Source organism: Ochotona curzoniae, unplaced genomic scaffold, assembly GCF_017591425.1.
Source record: "Ochotona curzoniae isolate NIBS_2020 unplaced genomic scaffold, NIBS_Ocur_1.0 scaffold_274, whole genome shotgun sequence".
NCBI lineage: Eukaryota > Metazoa > Chordata > Mammalia > Lagomorpha > Ochotonidae > Ochotona > Ochotona curzoniae.
This window is the reverse complement of record NW_024467101.1, coordinates 5,844,452-5,866,071: the sequence shown is the minus strand read 5'-3', so window position 1 is coordinate 5,866,071 and position 21,620 is coordinate 5,844,452. Positions and strand designations below refer to the sequence as shown.

Below are 21,620 nucleotides of genomic sequence, written 5' to 3'. Positions count from 1 at the left end.
GGTCATTTTGAATCCTGGTTCTTTGACCTGACATTCACTCTATCCCTTCTCTGTTCACCTCTTCGATGGGCTCAGACTCCAGTCCATGGCTGCCGCCGGATCCCCAGAGACCAGAGGCTTCCACATGCCCATGGTATAACCACTCTTGGGTTTCTTCATCCGGCAAGGCAGAGCAATGAGGTTCGCAGAACAGGGAGAGCAGGTCTCTGCCCTCTGCCTGCCTTCCCTCAGGCTCCGTTCAGAACCCCAGGGCAGCTGATGCGTCGCCCTCGTGGGTTTGTTACCGCAGTGATAATGATGGTAACGCTGCACGTCACTGCCGCAGTAAACCTTCCAGCATGTCTGTTCGCCCGTCCCAACAGCCAGCCTGGCCGCTCTGAGGGTGAGCCCCCGACAGTCCGCCAGACGTCAGCAGCGGGGCTGGTGCAGATTGCCCCCACCCCTTCACGGCTGAGGGGAGCAAGTGGTAGAACTGTTTAGTGTCTCTGAACTCGTAGCCTGAGGCTAACCGAGGGGTACCTGTGCCTGCAGTCCCCCTCCCCACCCATCTGTAAGTGACGGAACAGTTGTGGCATTGAGCTCTACCTGAAAAGTTTCGTATGTGAAATTTCAGTAATTTCTAAAAGTCCTGTCTACCTTTAAAAATTCCAAAAATCTCTGAGTCTAAACCAAGCTCTGTCACCCTCGCTCCCCTTCCCAACCCCACTAGAAAATGTGGGTGGATTGAGAGAGAACAGAAAAGAAAGATCAAAACTGTGACAGGTCTCTGACAACATTTTAACTTGAAAATTGCCTCCAAATGGATGGCATAATTCTGTGTAGGCAGACGCAAATCAGGCCCAGATTTCCTTGGAACCGCCGGCTCCTGGTCCCAACCCAGCACCTTGAAGGGCCAGGGCCACAGCAGTGCCAGCTTCCCCTGTTCCCCTGGCCTCCCCTGGCCTGCATCTCCTCCGTGACTCTCATTCCGCCCTCTCCTAGGGCGATTGTTAGCTCTGTGTGCACATTTATCTGGTTGTTAGCTGCTCATTAGGTGTGTCTGTCCAGTGGCTGATTCCTCACCGCCCCCTCCCTACTCAGGGCAAAGACATTCATATGGTTCTATGCAAACCTTTTTCGTGTGTGTGCGTGGGTGGGTAGAGGGGAATCCCTCCTCAGAGTCCCCTGGGTAAGTTATAACGCCCCCTGCCCAGTCTAGTGTGGGTTCCAGGGCCTGGCCTGTCACTTAGTCCCGCCCCCTTCCTGTGCCTGAGTGCTGTCTGTGTCTGTCCAACTGCCTGCTGAGTGAGTCTTCTGACCTCCCACCCCCTGCCCTGGGTCTGCAGCCTGACAGGGCTGTCCTAACAGTGACAGTCATTGACAGTGATGTGTGACAGCTGCAGCGCGGGTGCCTTGGAACAGGACAGGGATGGGTATGGGGAGAGGAGGAGGTGGTGACTGCACAGGGCCAGGAAGGAGCTGATTGCCTCGCAGCTTGCTGGGGGTCTCCCGGTCCTGTCTCCCTCAGCAGAGGGCACCCACAGGGGCAGCGGCCATGCCAGAGACTGCACGGAATGGCAGGATAGGAGCGTGTCCCATGTCTGACGCATGGGATTCCTGAGTCCCTCAGCCAGCGCGGCTCTCAGAACTCACCATGCTTCCTGAGCACTTGCATCCCCAGCCTCTCGGTTCCTCTACCATAGTTGAAAAGGCAGCAGCGGCCATTGCTGGTTTACCAAGACCCAGAAGGCCTGTACTCCCCCTGCCTGCCACCCCTGGTCAGCACACTGAACTGGGGTCTACCCAGCTACCCCAGTCTACCCTCTGTGCTGCCTCCAAGAAGGACAGCAGGGAAATTGTTGGTTCAGGAGGGGGACAAGAGAGCCCACCCACCAGAGGGCGTGTCCCAGAGTAGCCAGGGGTGAGCCAAGACCCAACCTGGGCCAGGCCTTGGCTATCCCTGGCCACATACCTTGGAGAGGTACTGGGACCACCAGCATAGAGATCTGAGAACCCTGAACTCGCCGGGGCCTGCACAAAACCTGCCACTCACCCCCAGCTATTTAGAAAGAGTGGAGGAAACATTGGTGATGGTGGGGTGGGTCCCTGTGCAGAGACGCATCTGTCCCACAGGGGCCCCCTGCTGCTCTAAGTGCTTCCTCCCGTGGACAGCGATCTTGTCCACAAGTATCCTCTGTGGTCAGGGAAATGACCCATGTTCCTGGGTGGGAAGCCTGCTCACCATGGGCGCCACCTGAGCGGGCTGGGCTGGCCCTAGGAGGACCTGGGGGGGGGACAGTTATACTCAGAATCCTTTTCTTTCTCATGCCCTGGGCCCTGGCTTTTTCACAGAGCCTGCATCCAAAGCTTGCCTCCCAGTAGGGCTCAGACAAAGCTGGACAGAGAAGGCCTCTTTCTTCTCTCCACTTTAGTTCTCTTTCTGGCCTCTCCCTCACTAGCTGGTTGCAAGGACCAACAGCGGCCTCCCATACCCTTGCTGAGTTCCCCCACAGCCTCAGGCATTTTTCTGCTGGTCCTGTGAGCTCCCCTCCTGTCAGCTGTCTAGCCCCAGAGGTCTCTCTCAGGTTATCTTACCAGAGCCCAGCTCCCAGCTCCCAGCCCCAGCTGAAGGTCACTGAGGTGTCTGGGGCTCAGCTGCCCCCTAAGTCACGCCTCCCTGGCACAGGCCCAGTCAAGGACCCTGTGCTGCCCTCAGCCCACACAGACTGGAGCAGGGAGGGTGCCATGTGCTCACGTGTTGACTCTGCCCTTGAACTTGGTCCTTAACCCTGGCTGTGCCTACGAACCCCCATGGCAGGCAGGGAGTCCTAAGCCTTGGGCAAGGGGCCCAGATCGTCCAAGGTGTCTTCCCTCTGTAGCCATTGGGAGGTTGTGTGACTGGGCCACCATCCCAGGAGTGCTCCGTACTGACAGTATCCAGATGAGCAGGGGACAACCTGGAACCCAGGATGATGGCTGTTCCTGGGCACAGGAAGCAGGGTGACCACACAGGCGGCAGCTGTCATGTTTCCTCTCTGCAGCAGAGTGGGGATGGGTGCCTGGTGTACAGTGTTTAATTTGGTCAAAATAGCTCCTAAAAGAGGTGGGGTTAAAAAAAACACATGGACTTTGCAATCCAAGAGAGCTGCATTTTAACCTTTTACTGCTGAGTAGCTGTGTGACCTGTGGACTTCTCCGACTTGATTCATCATGTGTAAGTCAGGGTTGTGTGAGGATGCTCCAGAGCCCAGAGTTGTAGTGCCCTCCGACCCCTTCCTGGGCTGCTGACGGCCCCTGGACTTGACACTCCATGGCCAGCCGCCGAGGAGGAAACCCCAGCAAACGCGGTTCCTCAGAGATCCTGGGAAGGTGTGACTTAGGGGGCAGCTGAGCCCCAAACGCCTCTGTGGCCTCCAGCTGGGGGCTGGGCTCTGGTAAGATAACCTGAGAGAGACCTCTGGGGCTAGACAGCTGACAGGAGGGGAGCTCACAGGACCAGCAGAAAAATGCCTGAGGCTGTGGGGGAACACAGGGGACAGTACCCTCTCTCACCCCTGGAGCCACTTCCCACAGACATGAGGGTTCTGGTGTAGGCAGGCAGCCTGTCCCCTCCTGGGATGCAGATGCAGGCACATACACACCATTAACACGCACTCCCGTGTGTGCCGCGCCTGGCTGTGCAACAGGGAAAGGAACTCCAGACATCATGCTTGTTGGACAGGCTTAAAACACAATATGGCTCATTTTTATTTTATCTGACAAAAAAATTCCCTTTAGAGGAAAGGCAGGCAGTCAGGGCCGCTAACTGGACAGCTCTGAGCTCTCCAGGCAAATGCCCGGGGCTTACTGGCCCCAGCCTTTCCCTTGGGGCCTGTGGCCCTGCTTGGCCCGGTTACAACTCCCTTGTCCTCCAGCCCAACTTTGTCACCCCCAGGAGGGGACCCTGGAGCCAAGACGTGCAGGGCAGCTCAGGGTGGCTGCAGAGCAGCCTGCAATTGCCCGGGCAGACGTCTGGTGCCAGGATAGCAGCAGGACCAGCCGTAGACTCATGCTTAACGTTTTCTCCTGGAAAAGTGACAGATGCCACCTCCAGGCCAGCAGCTCTGACATTCTGGTAGGGTCTAGGAGAACTGGGGGATGCGTGTGTTGGTGGGGAGGGCACAACTGGAGTCACTGCCAGCTTCAGGACCAGGGCAGGATGCTAGGTCGCACCTTCTGCGGACACAGGCGGCTTCCAGATGCTTTGGGAGAGTGGATGGCAGGGCCTTGCTGGTGCCATGACCCTGGCCCTAGCCAGGGGCTTTCCAGTACAATACCTCTGCTTCCTCGGAGCCTACCCCCTTTCCTGTTGGGCTTCATGCTGCCCCAGCCCGGGGCTCCCTCCTCTCAGTCTGAAGTGGGAACCAGCCCGCCTGAGGGGTCTCAGCTCACTCATGCTTTTCTTCTCCATATGGCAACAAAGATCGAGGTTCTCTTCCTCCAGGAAGGCGCCGACTCTGTGGATTTCAGGAAACGCCTGCTCCATCCTGGGTCAGGGGTTCCTCCAGGCCTGGGGACGCTGGGTAGACCCCGCGGCTCCCATGGCCGAGCAGCTGGGCGGCTGGGAGGCTGCTGTCCCTGTGGGCAGCCTGGGCGCTGCCCCCGCTCACCAGCCCCAGGGTGCAGCCATTGGGCCGCCGCTGAGGGTGGGGGGCGCTCCCGTTGGCCCACAGCCCTGGGGGGTGGCCATTGAGTCGGAGGCTGACCTGCTCCCCCTCGCTGCCATGGGCCGCCAGGGCCCGTGCGCTGGTGCCCCCGGCCTTGAAGGGGTCCTGCCGCCTCAGGACGTGGCTGCGGATGATCCTGCGGAAGGTCTGGCGGAACTCCCGGATGCGGTAGGCATAGATAAAGGGGTTCACGACAGAGTTGGTGTGGGAGAGGATGATGGCCAGGTACATGAGCCAGGGCGGGGCGTGGCCGCACTTGGGGCAGAAGAGGGTGAAGCAGTTGATGATGTGCAGGGGCAGCCAGCAGAGGGCAAAGAGCCCCACGATGATGGCCAGCGACTTGGCGGCGTGGACTTCCTTCTGCAGCGTGGACCGGGTGCGTTCCCCGGGCAGGGGCTGGCCCTCCATCTGCTTGAGCTGCCGCCGGGCCGCCAGGAAGATGCGCAGGTAGATGCCCAGCATGAGCAGCAGGGGCAGCAGGACGCAGGCAAAGAAGTTGTAGTACACCATGTAGTCCATGGGGACCACGTCCTCGAAGAGACAGGCCACCTGGCCCGGCCCGCAGTCCCGCGAGTGGTTCCCGCCCTCCTGCGGTTGACTGCAGTTGTTCCAGCCCAGCATGGGCGTCAGGCCGATGGCGAATGACAGCACCCAGCAGATGGCAATGATGCCCTTGGCCCGCGAGCCAGTCACCAGGCCGTTGTACCTAGAGAGAAAACACCCGCATCAGAAGGCTGGGAAGTCAGGCACGGCCATGCGACGAGAGACCCAGAGGGCCCCGGGTGCCTGTGTACAAGGCCTGGGACGCAGTGGGTGCCCTGGAGGTGGAAAGCACCATGGGTTACCAGTGATGCTAAGACTTAGCATGGGAGTTCAGATGAGGGGATTCGTGTGGTTTTGGAAGCAAGCAGGGAAGGAGTGCCCCCTCTGTTAACTGCCGGGGCCGGGGGAACTGGTCCTGAGGGTGTACCTGGGCGCTGACTGGGGGCGTAGAAGCAGCTAATCAGAGCTGCTGCTTTCCATTTCCAGCAGCCCCAAGGAGCTTCAGCATGGAGTGGCACTGAAGGGATGGAGGCCCTTAGCCACATGAGAAGCCATGCCCCCTCCAAACCTGCACACCCACAGCCTCCTGGAGAGAAATGAGGTGACCCCGTCTCCACATGCACATAGCAGCCTCGACACGGAGATCCAGAGAGGACACGCGACCTGCCCACTCACGCTGACCCGACGTGCCTCAGAGCAGGGAAGCAGGTGAGCACGCGGATGCCCGGACAGACTCGGAGAGTGGCTCAATCAGAGGAGGGGCAGAGAACTGGGAGAGGAGCAAGCAGAACACCAGGGGACAGCAGCCCCGTCCCTCAGAGGGCCTCTGCACTTACCTCCGAGACAGGTACCAAGGAACACACACCAACGGCCTGACTCCAGGAGTGACAGCCCCCAGGCAGGGTGGTAAACATGTATGCCAGGTTGGTGGGCATTCTCCCCATTCCTGCTTCTGTGTGTGGAGTCTGCGTCTGATGTTGCCAGAACGCAGGAGGGGTAGGGAAGCTGATTTTTGGGTAAAGTCTCCCAAGTTTTAAATATTGCCAAAAAAAGAGAAGGAAACAGGCCAGCACGGTGGTTTCCATGCTAATCTTCCACCTGTAATGCTGGCATCCCATGTGGATGCCCATTTGTGTTCTGGCTCCACTTCCCATTCCAACTCCCTGCTTGTAGAGGATGGCCCCAAGTGCTTGAACCCGTGCACTCATGTGGGATACCCAGCAGCAGCTCCTGGCTTCCAATAGGCTTAGCTCTGGCCACTGTGGTCACTTGAGAAGTGACCCAGCAGACAGATCTTTCTGTATCTGCCTTTCCAATTTAAAAAAAGTCAATCTTGGGGCGGGGGACCCACAAGGGTCTAGCACCCTAACCTAGTGGCTAAAGTCCTCATCTTGCATGAGCCTGGTTCCCACATGGGTACCAGTTTGTATCCCAGCTGCTCCACTTCCCTTCTGGTTCCCTGCTTGTGGCCTGGGAGAGCAATAGAGGATTGCCAAAAGCCTTAGGACCCTGTGCCCACGTGGGGGATCTGGAGGAGGCTCCTGGCTTTGGATCAGCTGAGCTCTGGCCATTATGGTCATTTGGGGAATGAAGCATCAGATTAAAGCTCGCACTCTGTGCATCTCCCTCTCTGTAAATCTGACTTTCCAATTAAAATAAGTAAACCTTAAAAAACCACACAAAATTCTGGTGACTTCTGACTTCTATCTCCATAGATGCGGAAACAAAGGCCCCTGGATAGGAATGGTGATCAAGCCAGCGTGAGGCAACTTGGGCCACAGTGAGTGTCAATTCAGGCCCATTCTGCAGAGCGCTGCCATTGTGGCTTTAGCAGGGGCCCCCACAGGAGGGCCTGGGCGTGCGCAGCTCTGCAGACAGGCCTGGCCCGTCTCCCGGGAGGTGGCAGGCACCACCCCCATCACTGCTGGAGGTGCTGTTCCTGGTACCCCACAGACAGCACTGCTGGGGGCAAAGCTGCGTCCACTCAGACACCTTTACCCCCCAAGAACTTCATTCCTCCCTGGGATCATACCCCGCCTGCTGCGTTTCTGTAGAGCAAGAATGTTCTATCCCTTGGGCACTCTAACCTCCATTTTCCTCCTCTGCAAAATGGGACCCCAGAAACATCAGAGGTACAGATTACAGGGGGGTCATGTAGGCGCACTGCCCCAGGCAGGGCGAGCTTCCTGTTGGCCGGAAGCGTGGAGGCACAGGGATGGTGTGGAGCTCTGGCCGGCCACTCTGGGGTTTTTCCCTGCATTCCTCTCCGTTGGAGAAGTAGAGCTGAGGAGAGGCAGGCTTGAGGGACAGGGCCTGGGACTAGCTGCAGCCTCCTGGGGCTGCAGAGTGGAAATCCCTGGGCAGCCCAGCTTTGGCTTCTGCAGAGAACGGAGCCCACACGGGGAAGTCTTGCACTATACCATGTGTCAGCAGCACTCCACACTCAGGGGAAGCCGCCCCAAGAGGGGTCCTGACACAGCCTCTCGCAAGGAGACATGGGCCTGGCACCCACACTATGCCAAAGCTTACTTTAAAATGTGTTTTGTTGGATCCGACGTGATAGCGTAGTGGTGAAAGTCCTCCCCTTGAACACGCTGGGATCCCATATGGGCGCTGGTTCTAATCCCAGCAGCCCCACTGCCCATCCAGCTCCCTGCCTGTGGCCCGGGAAAGCAGTGGAGGACGGCCCAAAGCCTTGGGACCCTGCACCCACATGGGAGACCCAGAAGAAGCTCCTGGCTTCGGACTGGCTCAGCTCCAACCGTTGCAACCGCTTGGGGAATGAACCATCAAACAAAAAATCTTTCCTCCTCGTCTATCCGTCTTTCCAATAAAAATAAAAAATCTTAAAAAAAAAATGTGTTTTGTTTTTCAAAACCAACCTCCTTACACTCACAGCTCTGGATCCAGGGGCGCAAGGAGAAAGGAACAGGGTGAACCATGGCCAAGCCATGGCATGGCGCATCACCTGGGCTATATCTGACAGCCACAACTCAGTCTCTTGCAGTACAACATTTGGCCATTCCAGGGAGCTGAGCTGAGCTCTGCCAGCCCCACGTGAGGGCAAACTCTGACCCCTGCACACTCAGGCATGGCCCCTTCTAAAACACACCTGATGGGGGCTGCCACTAGGATACAGCAGGCCACTCCTCTGCCTGCAAGCGCCAGCATCCCATATGGGCACCGGTCTGAGTCCTGGCTGCTCCACTTCCTATCCAGCCCCCTGCTTATGGCCTGGGAAAGCAGCATAGGCTTGCCCGAGTCCATAGGAGCCTGCTCCTGCATGGGAAGCAGCTCCTGGCTCTTGGCCCAGATTAGTTTGGCTCTGGCTGCTGTGGTCATTTGGAAAGTGAATCAGTGCATAGAAGATATCTTTCTGTAAATCTGCCATTTCAGTAAAAATGTGTGTATATGTATACTTTATATAAACAATTATGATTGGTAAGGGGAACTTACCTATTGTCTGAACAGTTCATAGAAAATGGAATTAAAAGAGGTTGACTTTGGTTCAAAACATTTGGAAATCCATGCCTATAATGAGTCCTCAAAAAGTTCATATAAAAACACTAAAAATACTATCTTGCTGCAAAAAAAAAAAAAAATAACCATTGAAATCTATGAAGAATGATTTAAAAGAGTAAAAAAGAGAACGAAAGACTAAGAGATGGGTCTTCCGTCATTTCCTGGCTCACTCCCCGCAGTCTACAACAGCCAGGGCTGGGTCAGGAGCCAGAAACGCCTCCTGGGTCTCGTGTGGGTGGCATGGGCCCATGCCTTTGTGCCATCCTCCACTGCTTTCCCAGCAGGAAGCTGGATCAGAAGTGGAGGTGCTGGGACTCAAACCAGCACTCCGATATAGGATGCCCGCATCGCAAGCCAAGTGGCAGCTTAACCCATGACACTGCCCCTAAAATTAACTGATGTGGGAGATTGCCCCTGGATCTCTGCCTGCTGTGTGGTGGGCACGGCTCACGGCTTACCTGCCCATGACCTGTGGCACAGCTCCCAGTCATGCATGCAGAATGATCTGTGACATGACTGGAGGGTCGAGGAGAACAGACGTGCCTTCTAGCCAATTGCAGTGTCATTGTTGGGTAGGGAGGACTGTTGGGGACCACCCTGCTGCCTTCCCCTTTCCTGGTCTCTATAAATTTGTACTTTACAACAATCGGACACGTTCCATCACACTGTCCCCGGTGGTTCTACAGCCAAAGAACCTCTGTCGTCTTGGGGTCTGCTGGTGGGAAGTCCCCCCCCCCCGCCCCGTCCCCGAGATACCTTTTCTGAGTCCATGATGCTGTGGAGGGACTTCTGTGTCTGAGGCCAGGAGGGCACTTTTCTGAGTTGTCCAGAGGAGTCCGTGACCCACAGAACAAGCCTCAACCCTCTGTCCTCTGCCCCTCAGTGCCTGCAGGCTCACTCCTTCCTCAAGGCCTCTGCCTGCCTCCCCCAAATGTCCTCAACTCCCTTGCCCATCCTGCGAGACCCACCAGGCACCCGCCTCCCCGGCCTGCCCCTCAAAAGTCCGTGCTCATCACCGCGAAGGACCCCCACCCTAGCACCAACTGCCACCTGAGAGAGGCAGGAGTTCCTTAGTCTGTGGAATAAAGCACCCTTGGCTGGACCCTGGTTTCCCAGCATCCTCTGAGGGACACAGCTGCAGCCCAGCCTCTGGCCACGCTCCTTTCTCACCGGGCCCAGCCAGCTCTAGGGAGAGAGGACAGACTGCTCCAGGCTGGGCCTCCAGGGCGCCTCTCAGAGGTTACCTTGGGAGTGAGCTGGGCTCCCCACTGTGGCGGAGATGGAGTTGACAGAGTTGAGGATGGGGTGAGCCATCCAAGTCTAATCTGCGCGCATGCGCGCGCACACACACACACACACACACACACACATGTACACGTGCTCTGCACGTCAGCCCTCATGTGGCTACTTCAGGGTGCCCAGAGCCCTGGAGCAGAACATGAGGGGTCCTAAGGACTAGTAACACCAAAATGGCCTGGAATCCCTCCTCGCCTCTGGCCACGAGTGACAAGCAGGTCATCACCTCTGCCCCAGCCATGGCTGCCACTATCAAACCCTGCCCTCAGGGAGGAGCAGAATGGTCCTCATCAGCTCCCTACAGAGGCCTTCCAGAGCCTTCCAGAGCACAGCACAGAGCAGACAGCTGAGGGCCAGCTCCAGGGCTCAAGGGGTTCAGGCCCTGCTGGCCATGTTCAGGGTCCCCAGCAGCCTAGCCGCTCCAGTGGCTGAGTGAGCTGGGGACAGACCGTCCCTTCACAGGTGGGGATGTGGGCCTCTCTTCTGCCTGAGGATTCACTCATCCAGACTCAGAGTAGAGCCAAGGCCAGTCTCCTGTGTCCTCAGACCCCACTAGCCCAAGCTGGACTCCGGAGCCTGGCCAGCACTCACACACACCCCCTTCCTGGGCCTGGGCATGCACAGTGGCCACCGGACTCTGTTCTGCCAGGAATGGGGACAGAGGAGACCTGAGTCGATCTCCAGGCCGTGTCCAGGAGTGGCTGGCTCTCTCAGTCCCCTGCTCTTCTCCAAGGGGTCCAGTGCCCCAGAACGCAGAGCATCCACGGGGCAAGCTGAGACCAAGCTGGCTTGGGCTACCTGGCGTGGATGTCTCCTTCCCCAGTGGACCCTAGGTACAGCCTGCGGGAGACAGGGACCACCTGTGGCTGTGGCCCAAAAGGTGAAAGCCACGTTTCTTCCCAGCCCACATCTGAGCTCTGCTACCCACTTACAGGACGCTGAGAAAGCTGGCTTCCTTCTCTGATGAGAGGAAATGACCCGTGAGTGCCCCAGCAGGTCTGACAGGCCAAGTTCCCACTGCTCACGGAGCCCAGTGTAGGGCTCCCTCCGCTGGCCAACGCTCCCCGTGTTTGGGAGACCTCGCCATGGGGACAATGCAGGCGCTGCTCAGGGGCACAGGCCCCCAGAGGGGGACATCCTCTGTAGCCTCGCCGGTGGCCCAGGCAAGCACAGAGGGCCCCGCCCCCCCAAGTAAACTCAGCCACCAGGAAAGTGCACTTGCGTAGTGCTTGGCTAAGGTCACTCCACACGCTTCACTGTGAAACCCCCTCCAGCAGGCCTAGGCCGTGTCCTTGGAGACCCGGGGCGTCGGCAGCAGCAGCATTTGCATGTGGGTCCCAGTGACTCACTGTGGCATCAAGCCAAGTCACTTCCCCCTCTCTGGGTCATCTTCCTGCTATTTTTGCTGGGAGGCTGGCCCAGGGAGCTGAGGAAGGCTGATGGCGGGCAATCTTGGACACTGAGGGCCTGCGACACCATGTTCCTCTCTCAGCTGACGCCCAGGCCGCTCACTCTGCCAGCAGCCAACCGTGGGCATCGCACTGGGGAAGCTCTGGGAAGACCAGGCGCGTTGTGTCTTGGGCATGGCACCGTTGTGGGCAGCCCCAGCCTCCATTCACAGATACCACCAACCACACCCCAGGCTGCACGCAGCCCCGGCCCTGACTCACCGCAGCGGGATGCGGATGGCAATGTAGCGGTCAATGGCGATGGCCAGGAGGCTGAAGATGGAGCTCTGCGTGAGGACCAGGACGAAGCAGGCGATAAAAAGGCAGCCGTGGCAGGCGGCGCAGAACCCCGTGCTGATGGTGATGGCGAAGGGGATGGCGAGCACGCCCACGGCGATGTCGGCCGCCGCCAGCGACACCACAAAGTAGTTGGTGACATTCTGCAGGTTGCTGTTGAGCCACACGGCCCAGCACACCAGCACGTTGCCCAGCACAGCCAGCACGGCGATGGCCAGCTCCACCGTGATATACGCCCAGGAGCCCATGGTGGGCACGGCCACGGACGGGCAGGCTCAGCGGGGACACGGGCCAGGCCAGCTCACGGTGCATAGCTGCAGCCCAGCTGTCTGGCCAGCCCAGGTGCAGGGGCCCAGGCCCCAGAGCCCTTTCCTCACTGGAGGGTCAGGAGCATCCCTGTCAGTGCCACTCGTCCAGGGCTCTTCACAGGTGACGCCCAGGCTTCCCAGACCAGGCACACTCCAGGGACACGGGCGACAGTGGCATGGCTGGCTCAGCTTCGGCGTCCTCAAGGCTCCTGCGAAGGGAGAGCCTTGGTAAGCGGTGGAACCCAAGAGCTGGCCTGTCCCTCATGGCCACCCCACGAGGAAGCTCCGGCTTCCAGCCCCGTCCCACTCAGAGGCTCAAGGACCCGTTCCTCACCCAGCCTCACCAGACACAGCAGGGACATGGGAGAGTTTGAACTCAGTCCTCACTTGCTAGGGACAGTGGCCCAGGAGGACCACAGAGCAAAGCTGGTTCCGTAAATGCAGGGCGATTCCTGCAGTGACCCACTCACCAACCACTGCACTGAGGTGGCCGCTGCTGCCCAGGGAGGGATTGTCCCTGTGGGACCATCAGCATGACCCCCTCTGGCTCCAGCACCCCACCTCCTCGGTGCCAGGGTCCCAGCCCCTTGGGCGCGATCAAGGGCCAGCCCAGACTCTCGCTCCTCCAGGAAAACAAAATCAGTTCAGCTGCCCAAGTTGGCTTCCTACACTCAGTTTTCTCCAGGCCTCTGTGACAGCCTGACCAGTCTCCCAGGTCCCCAAATTTACCCCACAGTGCTGCTGCCCCTCTTTCCTGCTCAGGCTCCCCTGCCCCACCCACCCAGGCTGGCTGGGGCAGCTTCTCCATCTGCCTCGGCCCGTTGCATCCCTCTGGAGCGCCCACAGGAGCCTGTAGTGCCCACCTAAGGGACAGTGGCGACCTGGACCCCGCAGCTCCAACCCAGGGTGCCTGCGAGCTGTCCGTCGGTCTCTGGCAGCAGGTACCCGACAGCGGAGCAGCCACAAGCCTGCCCCCGCTGCTTCCCGGTGCCCCCGCCTCGGGGCGGGGCGGGCACCCTAGCTGCTTCCCTTCCTCGGGGAAGCCACCTCCCCCCCTCCTCCCACACCCTGTTCCCCACCCACTCCTCTGCCTGGCTGACACAGCGGATGACTGACAAGTCGGGTGCCTGGCAGAGAGCGGGTGCTCAGCCAGAGCTTGCTGGGGGAGCGGGGAGCGGGGCCAGGGTGCTGTGGTCTTTTTGGGCCTGTCTGCCTACTGGAGACCACTCCACCTTTCATCTATGACAGGAAAGGAGTCTCCTTCCGCCACCCCCCGCACCAGAGCATCTTGGGAAAACAGGGCATCAGTGGCACCTGTCAACAGCACCGTCTTGTCTCCCTGGCACACCTGAGCTCAGCCCCCAATTCCCCAAGCTTACCTGATCCTGTGACAGTGTCAGTGCAAGCAGGCTACTGCCCACCCCCCAAACTGCCCACCCCCAAATGCCTCTCCTCAGGGGCTCTGGCACATGTAGGTGGCAGTAGCCACCTTCCTTTCAGTGGCAACATCTTCCCTCTGCAGTTCCCTGGGGACCTGGAGAGGTCACTCCTGCGGGGCCAGTTGTCCCCACCCCTTGCCCAGGTGACAGGAAAGCTGAAATAGATGGACCCCAGGTTCCCTTCAAACTGCAATGATGTTAGTGGCTCACACAAGGCCTGCGGACACACCTGAGCATCTCCTGCACCCAGCAGGCCCTTTCTCACCACTGAGGGCCCTGGCAGGAGGAGAGAACGGGTCGAGTCCTGCGAAGTCCTTGCAAGGGAGGTGAGCTGGTCGACCCGCTGTTCCCAGAGCTCAGGGCAAAGATGAGGCCAGACCGTCTTGGTGCCATCCCCAGATGTACACCACGTCCCTCAGTGCTGCTGGCCGGCAGCCCACCCAACTCCCACCCGGGCCCAGGTCTGACAGGTGCTGCTAGAGCTGGGGCTGCCCCAGTCTGCCTCCTGCCCAGGGGCCTGAAGGCAGGTTCCCAGGCCACCGTCCAGCCAGGACCATGCAGTCCCCACGAGTTTGAGAGGAGCCACCTCTCCCTAGGGATGCTGCCTCCTGGGGACCTGCCTAGGGACACCTGCCCCGGAAGGAACCACCGCCTTCTGCCAGACCAACCAACCAGCCCAGGCCAATGTCATATGCTCAGGAGGGGCACTGAGTTTCCGCAGTGACACAGCCCGGGACTACCCTGTTGGGGGCTGACAAGGTAGGACATTTCTGCCAGGGGGAATTGGGGCTCAGGGTTGGACTGACGGGTCAGCTGTGATGCCCGTCAGGGACTGCTCTTCGAGGACCATCTCCAGAACTGTTCAGCGAAGCGTTCTCTCAGGAGCCACAGGCACCTGCCTGTGTACCCCCAGTTCTCAGGGTCTCCCTCTCAGCTTCTGCTGAGCAGCACTGGGTCCCAGCACCCACCCCGGCCCTTCTGCCTGGGGTTACGTCATAGGCCTGGTGTGGCAGTCCTGCAGCCTCAGCTGTTGGCTGCCCATGCATCCTCACTGAAGCCTGCCCAGACCCGGTCAACATCAGCAGGTGTCTGCCCAGCCAGAGCCCACTCCCCAGGCAGGGCCACGCAGAGCCTGGCACACAGGTACCACGGGGGGTGGACAGGAAGGAGGGGCCGGGAGCTCTGCCAGGCTGGTCAGTTGGCCCATGCTGTGTTACTCCGGCCTGTCCCCATTCTGGTTGATATCAGGATCCCACTGTGCCACTGACCAGAGCTAGGGCAAGACACACAGCTGGCTGTGGGTGAGAGCTGCCAAAACCTACTCCAAGAGTCCACCTGCCTGGAGCCTCCTAGACAAACTGCGCAGCTATGGGGGGAAGCGGCGGCCGCCTGCGTTTTCACCAGCCCAGAAATGAACTTCAAGGGGAGGCAGCGTAGGCACACAGCGCTGCAGTGGCCCGGCAGCAGGAGGACTTGCTGGGGCCTCAAGGTGCTCGCTGCCTCCCTCCAGGAGCCAAAGGAAAGTCGGGGGGCCCGAGGGGAGGGGACTGGGGCCACCGTCTGGCAATTTCCTAGCCCTCTCTGTTGCTTCAATCTCATTAATCCTCGAGTCCTCTGTTGCTAGGCAAGAGAGGAAATTGAATACTAATAATGTGATATTTCCCTGTGATTGTCCCTTGTCGGGACAGGGCAGAGGGCAAGCATTGTCCTATATAAACCAGATGCACATGCACAGGCCACGGAAGGCACGTCAGCCTTGAGCCACCCCACAGAAGTCCCAGCGCTCGACACCCCAAACCGCCACTCGGGCCTGCTCGCCGTGGCTCCAGCGGGCCACGGTAATGAAACACCACTTAACTCATCAAACCCCAACATCTCCGGGCCCACTTTCGGCTCCTCACACACCCCCATCCACAGAGCCTGCTGGGTGGACAAGCTCCCATCTGTAGGAATCCTCGGGGGGCTTTTGTACAGTGGACGTCCACTAAGTACCGGCTCTGTGCGGTGGCAGCATCCTGACTGCGGGTCCACGGGGCTCTTTGTGCCACCTGCTCCCGTGCTTGGCCCGCAGCGGGGCAGGGTTTGGGAGGGGCATTCTCCAGAAGAACCCTGGAAACCCCTCAGAGGTGATCACTGCCCTGGGACCTCGGGGTCCCACAGGCCACTGTCTGCCCAGACCTCTGCTGCCAGTCCAGACGAGCTGCAACACACAATTCCCATGCATGGGAGGGAAACGAAGGTGAAGGAACATGAGCAAAGGGTATATCAACCATGGAGACTCATCCACTCCCAAAGGGAAGGTGGTCTAGAGGGATCTAACAGGGCCGTTCAGAGAGGGGCTTTGGGGCAGGCAGGTGGCACAGCAGCGCTGCTTGGTGGAGGCACTAGCATGGTGGCACAGGAGCTGACACTGCCGCTTCTGATTCAGCACCCTGGCCAGGCATCTGGAAGGCACGGCCCGAGCACTGGGGTCCCTGGCACCAAAGTAGGAGAGCTTGGATGGAGCTCCAGGCTTTTACCTGGCCCAGCCCTGGGTGTTGCAGCCGTTTGGGCAGTGAATGAATAAACTAAACATCTTTTGTCCCTCTGTATTACTAAATAAAGCATATTGCAGCGCACACACACACACACACACTGCTTGAGAGGCCCAGGGCCTGTGGCAGGGTCCCTGGGTTTGAGTCCAGTTCCGCTTCCCATTCCCATCCAGCTCCTTGCGAACACAGACCCCGGGCAGCAGATGACGGCCCCCCACACTTGGGCCCCTGCCTCAAGTCACGGAATTCTAGCCTCGGCTTCAGCCTGGCCCAGCTCCAGCTCTTTCAGGCCTTTGGGGAGTGAACCATCAGAGGGCAAAACAAAATCATTCTCATTCTGTCTACCTTCCAGATAATACAAACACACAACACTTTAAATGCAGGAATTGCAGGGACCTGAGCTGCAGCATAACAGGTAGTATTGGGATGCCCGCAGTGTCCGCCTCCCACACGGGCACTGCTCGTGTCCCGGCAGCCCCGCTTCCCTTCCAGCTCCCTGCCTGTGGCCCGGGAAAGCAGGTGAGGATGGCCCAAAGCCTTGGGACCCTGCACCTGTGTGGGAGACCTGGAAGAAGCCCCGGGCTCCTGACTTCGGATCGGCTTAGCTCTGGCCATTGTGGCCACTTGGGGAGTGAACCAACACATGGAAGATCTCTGTTCCTCCTCCTCTAACTCTGCCTTTTAAGTAAATAAATATTGAAAATCCTTATATATAGTATATATAACACAAGCCCCCCCAAGACGAGTCGCTGAGCGAGCCGAGAGCCGGGCAAGGCCGCCCCAGGGGCATCGGCTGCTGCCTGGATGAGCTCAGCAGGCCGGCGTGGAGGCAACCAGTGAAGAAGCAACCATGAAATCCGACAGCTGGGTTCCTGTCCCCAAACCACAAGCCTCTGACTGCCCCAGGACAGGGTGCAGGAGACCCCACGTCCCTCCCGCAGGCATCCGAAAGCACAGCACGGCCTCTCGGTGCTGCTGGCCCCTGCGCCCTCGGCAGTGCCCGCGCCCGCCCCAGCCCGTGGCTCCGTTGCTGCTGCTGCCCTCGGGCAGCACCCGGTACAGAACCAGCTTCCTGCGGACAGAGGCTGGCCTCCAGGCAGCTCCTGCCTCACCTCTCCTCCATTCTCACCTACAGCTCCCCGCCTCCCGGTGCGGCCACTCACCCCCTCACAGGCCACCTCACCTGACAGAGTCCTCCAAGTAGCCAGACCACACACACTAGAGCTGAGGACCCCCTGGGGGAGGAGGGGGAACAGCCCACATGGGGACCACCCTCTCCCGGACACACACTCGCCAGGACGCAGGGCACGACGCAGCTCCTCAGGAATGCGCAGGCCATGAGACAGTGCCACACGATAGGCTTGTCTCTGCACCTGCACCCCGGCCCCCGCAGGTGGTGGGTGCTGGGGGCTCTGACAGATAAAGAGGCTTGCCATGAGCACCCAGGCCCTGCTGGGAGACACGGACCCGCACTGGGGCCTGAGCTGGGCTGGTTCCCCCATTCCCCTTGCTCCCCGGGAGCTCATGGGCTACGCCACCACCAAGGGGCACCAATGAAGCCCTCTAGGGCTACAGGAGGACACTCTGCCCAGCACCAAAGAAGCACCCAGCGCCACTGCCCTCCTCTCTGCGGGGCTCAGGCAGCCCCTGCGGTGGCCCCCGCTGGAGCCCACACAGCGACAGCACCCGCACAGGTGGGTCCACAGCACAGCACCTTCCCTGTGGGAGAGCTGTGAACCCCAAGACAAACCAGGGTGGCTTCCTGCGAGAAAGGGTCATTTGGTCCAGACTGGGAGCACAAAGAGGTAATGGGACAGGGGCTGGGGCAGAAATTTTTAGCAAAGAAAACAGCTTTGGTGGGAAAGGCACATCAGAGAAGGCCTGGGCCTGGGCACAGCAGGGGGAAGACTGCTTCCCCTCCCTCCGGACCCGGACCCTCCGCAGCCCCCAGGTTCCAGGGGCTCCCCTAAACAGCTCCTTCCTTCCACCCGGGGCCACAGGCTCTACTCAGGAACATCTCCTGGAGTCCCCCCTCTGCATCGCAGCTCTGTCCCACCCACACCTGGTCTCGTCCTCTGGCACTGCAGCCCCCCACCTCTTGACCCACCCCCCCAACACTGCCTGGCCTCCCACCTGCTCTCACCCCTGCTGTCCCTCAGCACCCAGAACACGTCCTGCCAGACACAGCAGGCCTCCTGGCTCACCCGGAGTTAGGGGGCTCTAGGCAGGTCAGAGAACAAGGGTGCCTGTGGGGTGCAGGTCACTGCTGTGCCATTCCCCATGCCAACAGCCACAGCAGGTGCTGAAGACCCACCCCCAACCCACCCTTTCCTCTGTCAACTGGCATGCCCCTGCCCCATGAGGTCAACCCAGGCTCCTCCAGGTTCCAGGCTTGAGCACCAACAAGGACCTGCCCCTCCTGGCATCACAGCTGTGGTCCAGCACAGCCATACGACTGGCTTGATAAGAGGTTCCTGTGGCACGAGTTGTCCAGGGCAGCCCGTGGATGAGCCCCAGACCCCGGATGGGAACCTGGACATCCCAGCTGCCTCAGCTTCCCCTGAGGTCGGGGCCGTGGCCTGCTGAGGTCTGGCGCAAGGCACGGCTCCAGCCAGATGTGTGTGGGGGCTGTCCTTAGCTGCCTCCAGGCAACAAACTGAGAGGCTGGGCCAGCCCAGCTCAGGCCAGCACCTGCTCTGCCCGGAGCACTGGCGCATCGGAGCATCGCTGGCCCCAGAGATGTCCAGAGGCCAGAGCTGAGGCTCCTGAGTGCTCAGGAGCCCCTGCCTGGTCTGTGGCCTCCGCAGCCCCACCCAAGGTCCACCGGGCCAAGCTCAGTGGTCAGCTCCCCCACCACCAGACACACCCACACAGGCACCTCCGTGCTGCCAAGGGCCAGGGCCATCGGGAACAGCCCTGGGTGGCCAGCGGGAGACTTGTGGAGGGCGCAAATGCGGGAAGGCAGGAAGAGCAGGCCAGGCAGGCAGAGGGAGACGGATGGGGAAGCAGAGGCTAAAGACGGCTGGCCTCTCCCTTCTCCAAGGGCGCAGAACACCTGCTTCCCATCTCATTACCCCCCTTGCCGGCCTCCCCGGCCACAGGCAGCTCAGTCCCCTTCCGCCCACTACGCAGTCGGGGAAACTCAAATTCCAGCGGCTGGGACACGGGGACTCCTCCTGGGGCTGCTGGGCTGGATCCACACCAAACGCCTGGACAGCCACCACCATTCCCGCCATTCCTACTTGGCCCAGGGCCGCCAAGGGTGAGGGCGATGGCTAGGACCAGTGCGCAGTGGGCGCCCCCTACCCCGGGGGTCTCCCGCCACCACTACCCCCAGGGCAACTCTGAGCGCGCTCTTCCGCCCCAGCCCCGCCGGGGCCCCCGGGATGCCCGCCACCTGCGCACACCCGCGCCTCGCTGTCCCCCAGCCGGGCGCAGCCAGGGCGCACCCCGAGGATGCATCCCAGCGCTCCACCTAGGCACGCACCGACGGCTCCGCGCCTCTCCGCGCACCTTCCGGTCCCGTCCTGGGCGCTCAGACGGTCCCGCACTCCCTGGCCCGCCCGACCGCACCGCATCAGGGCGGCTCCCGGGCGGGCGCTGTGCGGGGCGAGCTCGGACCCCACCCCCGGCACCCCATGAACTCGCTCTCAGGGACCGCACAGCCGGGGCTGCCCCGAGCGCACGCGGACCCGAGCCGACCTCGCCTCGCGGCCCGCAGCCTCCGACGGGCCCGGCCGCCGCGCCCCTCCGCCCCTCCGGCCCCTCCGGCCCCTCCGGCCCCTCCGGCCCCTCCGGCCCCTCCGGCCCCTCCGGCCCGCGCCCCGCGCCCCTTGCTGACCTGCAGGCGCGCTGGATCCCGCTGCTCTCGGCGGCCGCTCGGGCTCGGGCTGGGGCTCCGGCCGCGCCGCTCGCGGGCGCCCCCTGCAGGCGGCTTCGGGCCCTCGCAGCGCCTGCCCCGCCCCGCCCCGCCGCGCGGGGCAACCGAGGCCGGCGGCAGCCAGCACCCCGGCAGCAGCCAGCACCACATCAGCACCCCGGCAGCACCCCGCCAGGACCACATCAGCACACTGCCAGCACCCCAGCAGCACCATCCAGCACCATACCAGCACCCCACCAGGACCCAGCAGCACCATATCAGCACCCAGCCAGGACCCCGCCAGGACCCGGCCAGCACCATGTCAGCACCCCAGCAGCACCCTGCCAGCTCCATACCAGCACCCCACCAGCACCCCGGCAGCAGCCAGCACCATATCAGCACCCCGGCAGCACCCCGCCAGGACCACATCAGCACACTGCCAGCACCCCAGCAGCACCATCCAGCACCCCGCCAGGACCCTGGCAGCACCCAGCCAGCACCATATCTGCACCCCGGCAGGACCTGGCCAGCACCATATCAGCACCCCACTAGGACCCCAGCAGCACCCCGCCAGCACCATGTCAGCACCCCAGCAGCACCTCACCAGGACCCCGGCAGCAGGGGTTCCCAAAGGCGGGGTGGCGGGGTGGGCCACCACAGGACTGACCTCGGAGCTCAGACCCTTGGGCTGGGAATTCCCCCCTCGTCTCCCTATCCAGATTCTGGAAATCTCTAACTGGAACAACCTGGCCTACGACCCCGACCATCATCCTGTGGGGGGCGGGCACTGCGGAGTTGAGGGGGAGGACTGTGTGGAGGGGGATGAGTGGGGATGAGTGGGGGCGAGCGGCAGAGGTAGGCGGAACCCGCACCTTCGGGGGAGCGGGGCTGGAGATTGAGGCCACAAAGGAGCAAGCACCGGGATTGGGATGGAGGGGTCCCAGGAGGGGCAGGGACCAGCTTGGGACCCCGAGGGACAACTCTGCCTCAAGTGCCTTTCCAAGCACCCACTGCCTCGGCCCTTAGCTGAGGAGCTCCCGGCCCGGATGGGGAGCGGCCTCTCGCCCCTTAGGAGCTAGCTTGTTCCTGCACTACCTTAGGGGTCCCCTGTCCCAGGCCGCCTCCCCCAGACTCCTTCAGCAGCCTGCACCCCGGGACCATCCATGTTGGGGTCCTCATTCCACTCACCCCATCCCGTGTCATCCTCAGCCCCCACCCCTCCCTCAGGCCGGAGCCCCATTCTCTCCTGCCCTGGTCCTGTCCCAATCCCCCAGCCACAGCTGGGCCTGCCACGAGGACCCTCAGCTGACAAAGACCCCAGTTAAGGTCCCTGCCCAGACAGGAGGGGAGCGGCACACCTCGCGGCCCACCTGGGCAGGTGCCTGGGCCCCCGGGCCAGCAGGGGATGCCCGGGCTGGGCCCCAGCTTGCTCCGCACCTTCGTCCACGCGCCCCTCCCCCAGGCCTTCCCGCAGCCCTGGCCGCCTTTGAAGGCCGGGGGCGCCCGCCCTTCCTTCCGTCCAGGCCCAGACTCCGTGGCCGGGCTGCGGGCCCCCCTCTCCACGCCCTCGGCCCTTTGTTCCTGCCCAGGATGCACCTGGGCCGCCTCTGGCCTCCTTTGTCCGCCCTGGGGCCAGCTGAGCTGCATCAGGGAGAGGCGGGGCGTGGCGCACGGCCCCAGCACCCACTG

The 21,620-nt window shown here is 61.1% G+C and overlaps 1 protein-coding gene across 2 annotated transcripts; it reads right to left on the bottom strand.

The window, feature by feature from the left end:
- Nucleotides 1-3,704: 3,704 nt before the first annotated feature.
- On the bottom strand, nt 3,705-19,965 carry ADORA2A (adenosine A2a receptor). Of its 2 annotated transcripts, none has more exons than XM_041003783.1 (3): nt 19,914-19,965; nt 11,717-12,308; nt 3,705-5,391 (listed from the first exon to the last, which is right to left on the bottom strand). In XM_041003783.1, the coding sequence occupies exons 2-3, from the start codon at nt 12,037-12,039 to the stop codon at nt 4,485-4,487; spliced, it is 1,230 nt and encodes a 409-aa protein (XP_040859717.1). In that variant the 5' UTR covers nt 12,040-12,308; nt 19,914-19,965; the 3' UTR covers nt 3,705-4,484. The 2 variants fall into 2 exon arrangements, with proteins under 2 accessions (XP_040859717.1, XP_040859718.1); XM_041003784.1 differs by lacking the exon at nt 19,914-19,965 and adding an exon at nt 19,560-19,707.
- Between the last annotated feature and the right edge of the window lie 1,655 nt (nt 19,966-21,620).

Excerpts from the sequence above, each read along its gene's own strand:
- ADORA2A (XM_041003783.1), bottom strand. The coding sequence starts at position 12,039 with ATGGGCTCCTGGGCGTATATCACGGTGGAGCTGGCCATCGCCGTGCTG. Across the intron at positions 5,392-11,716 it reads GCCATCCGCATCCCGCTGCG|GTACAACGGCCTGGTGACTG; the intron begins GTGAGTCAGGGC and ends TTTTCTCTCTAG.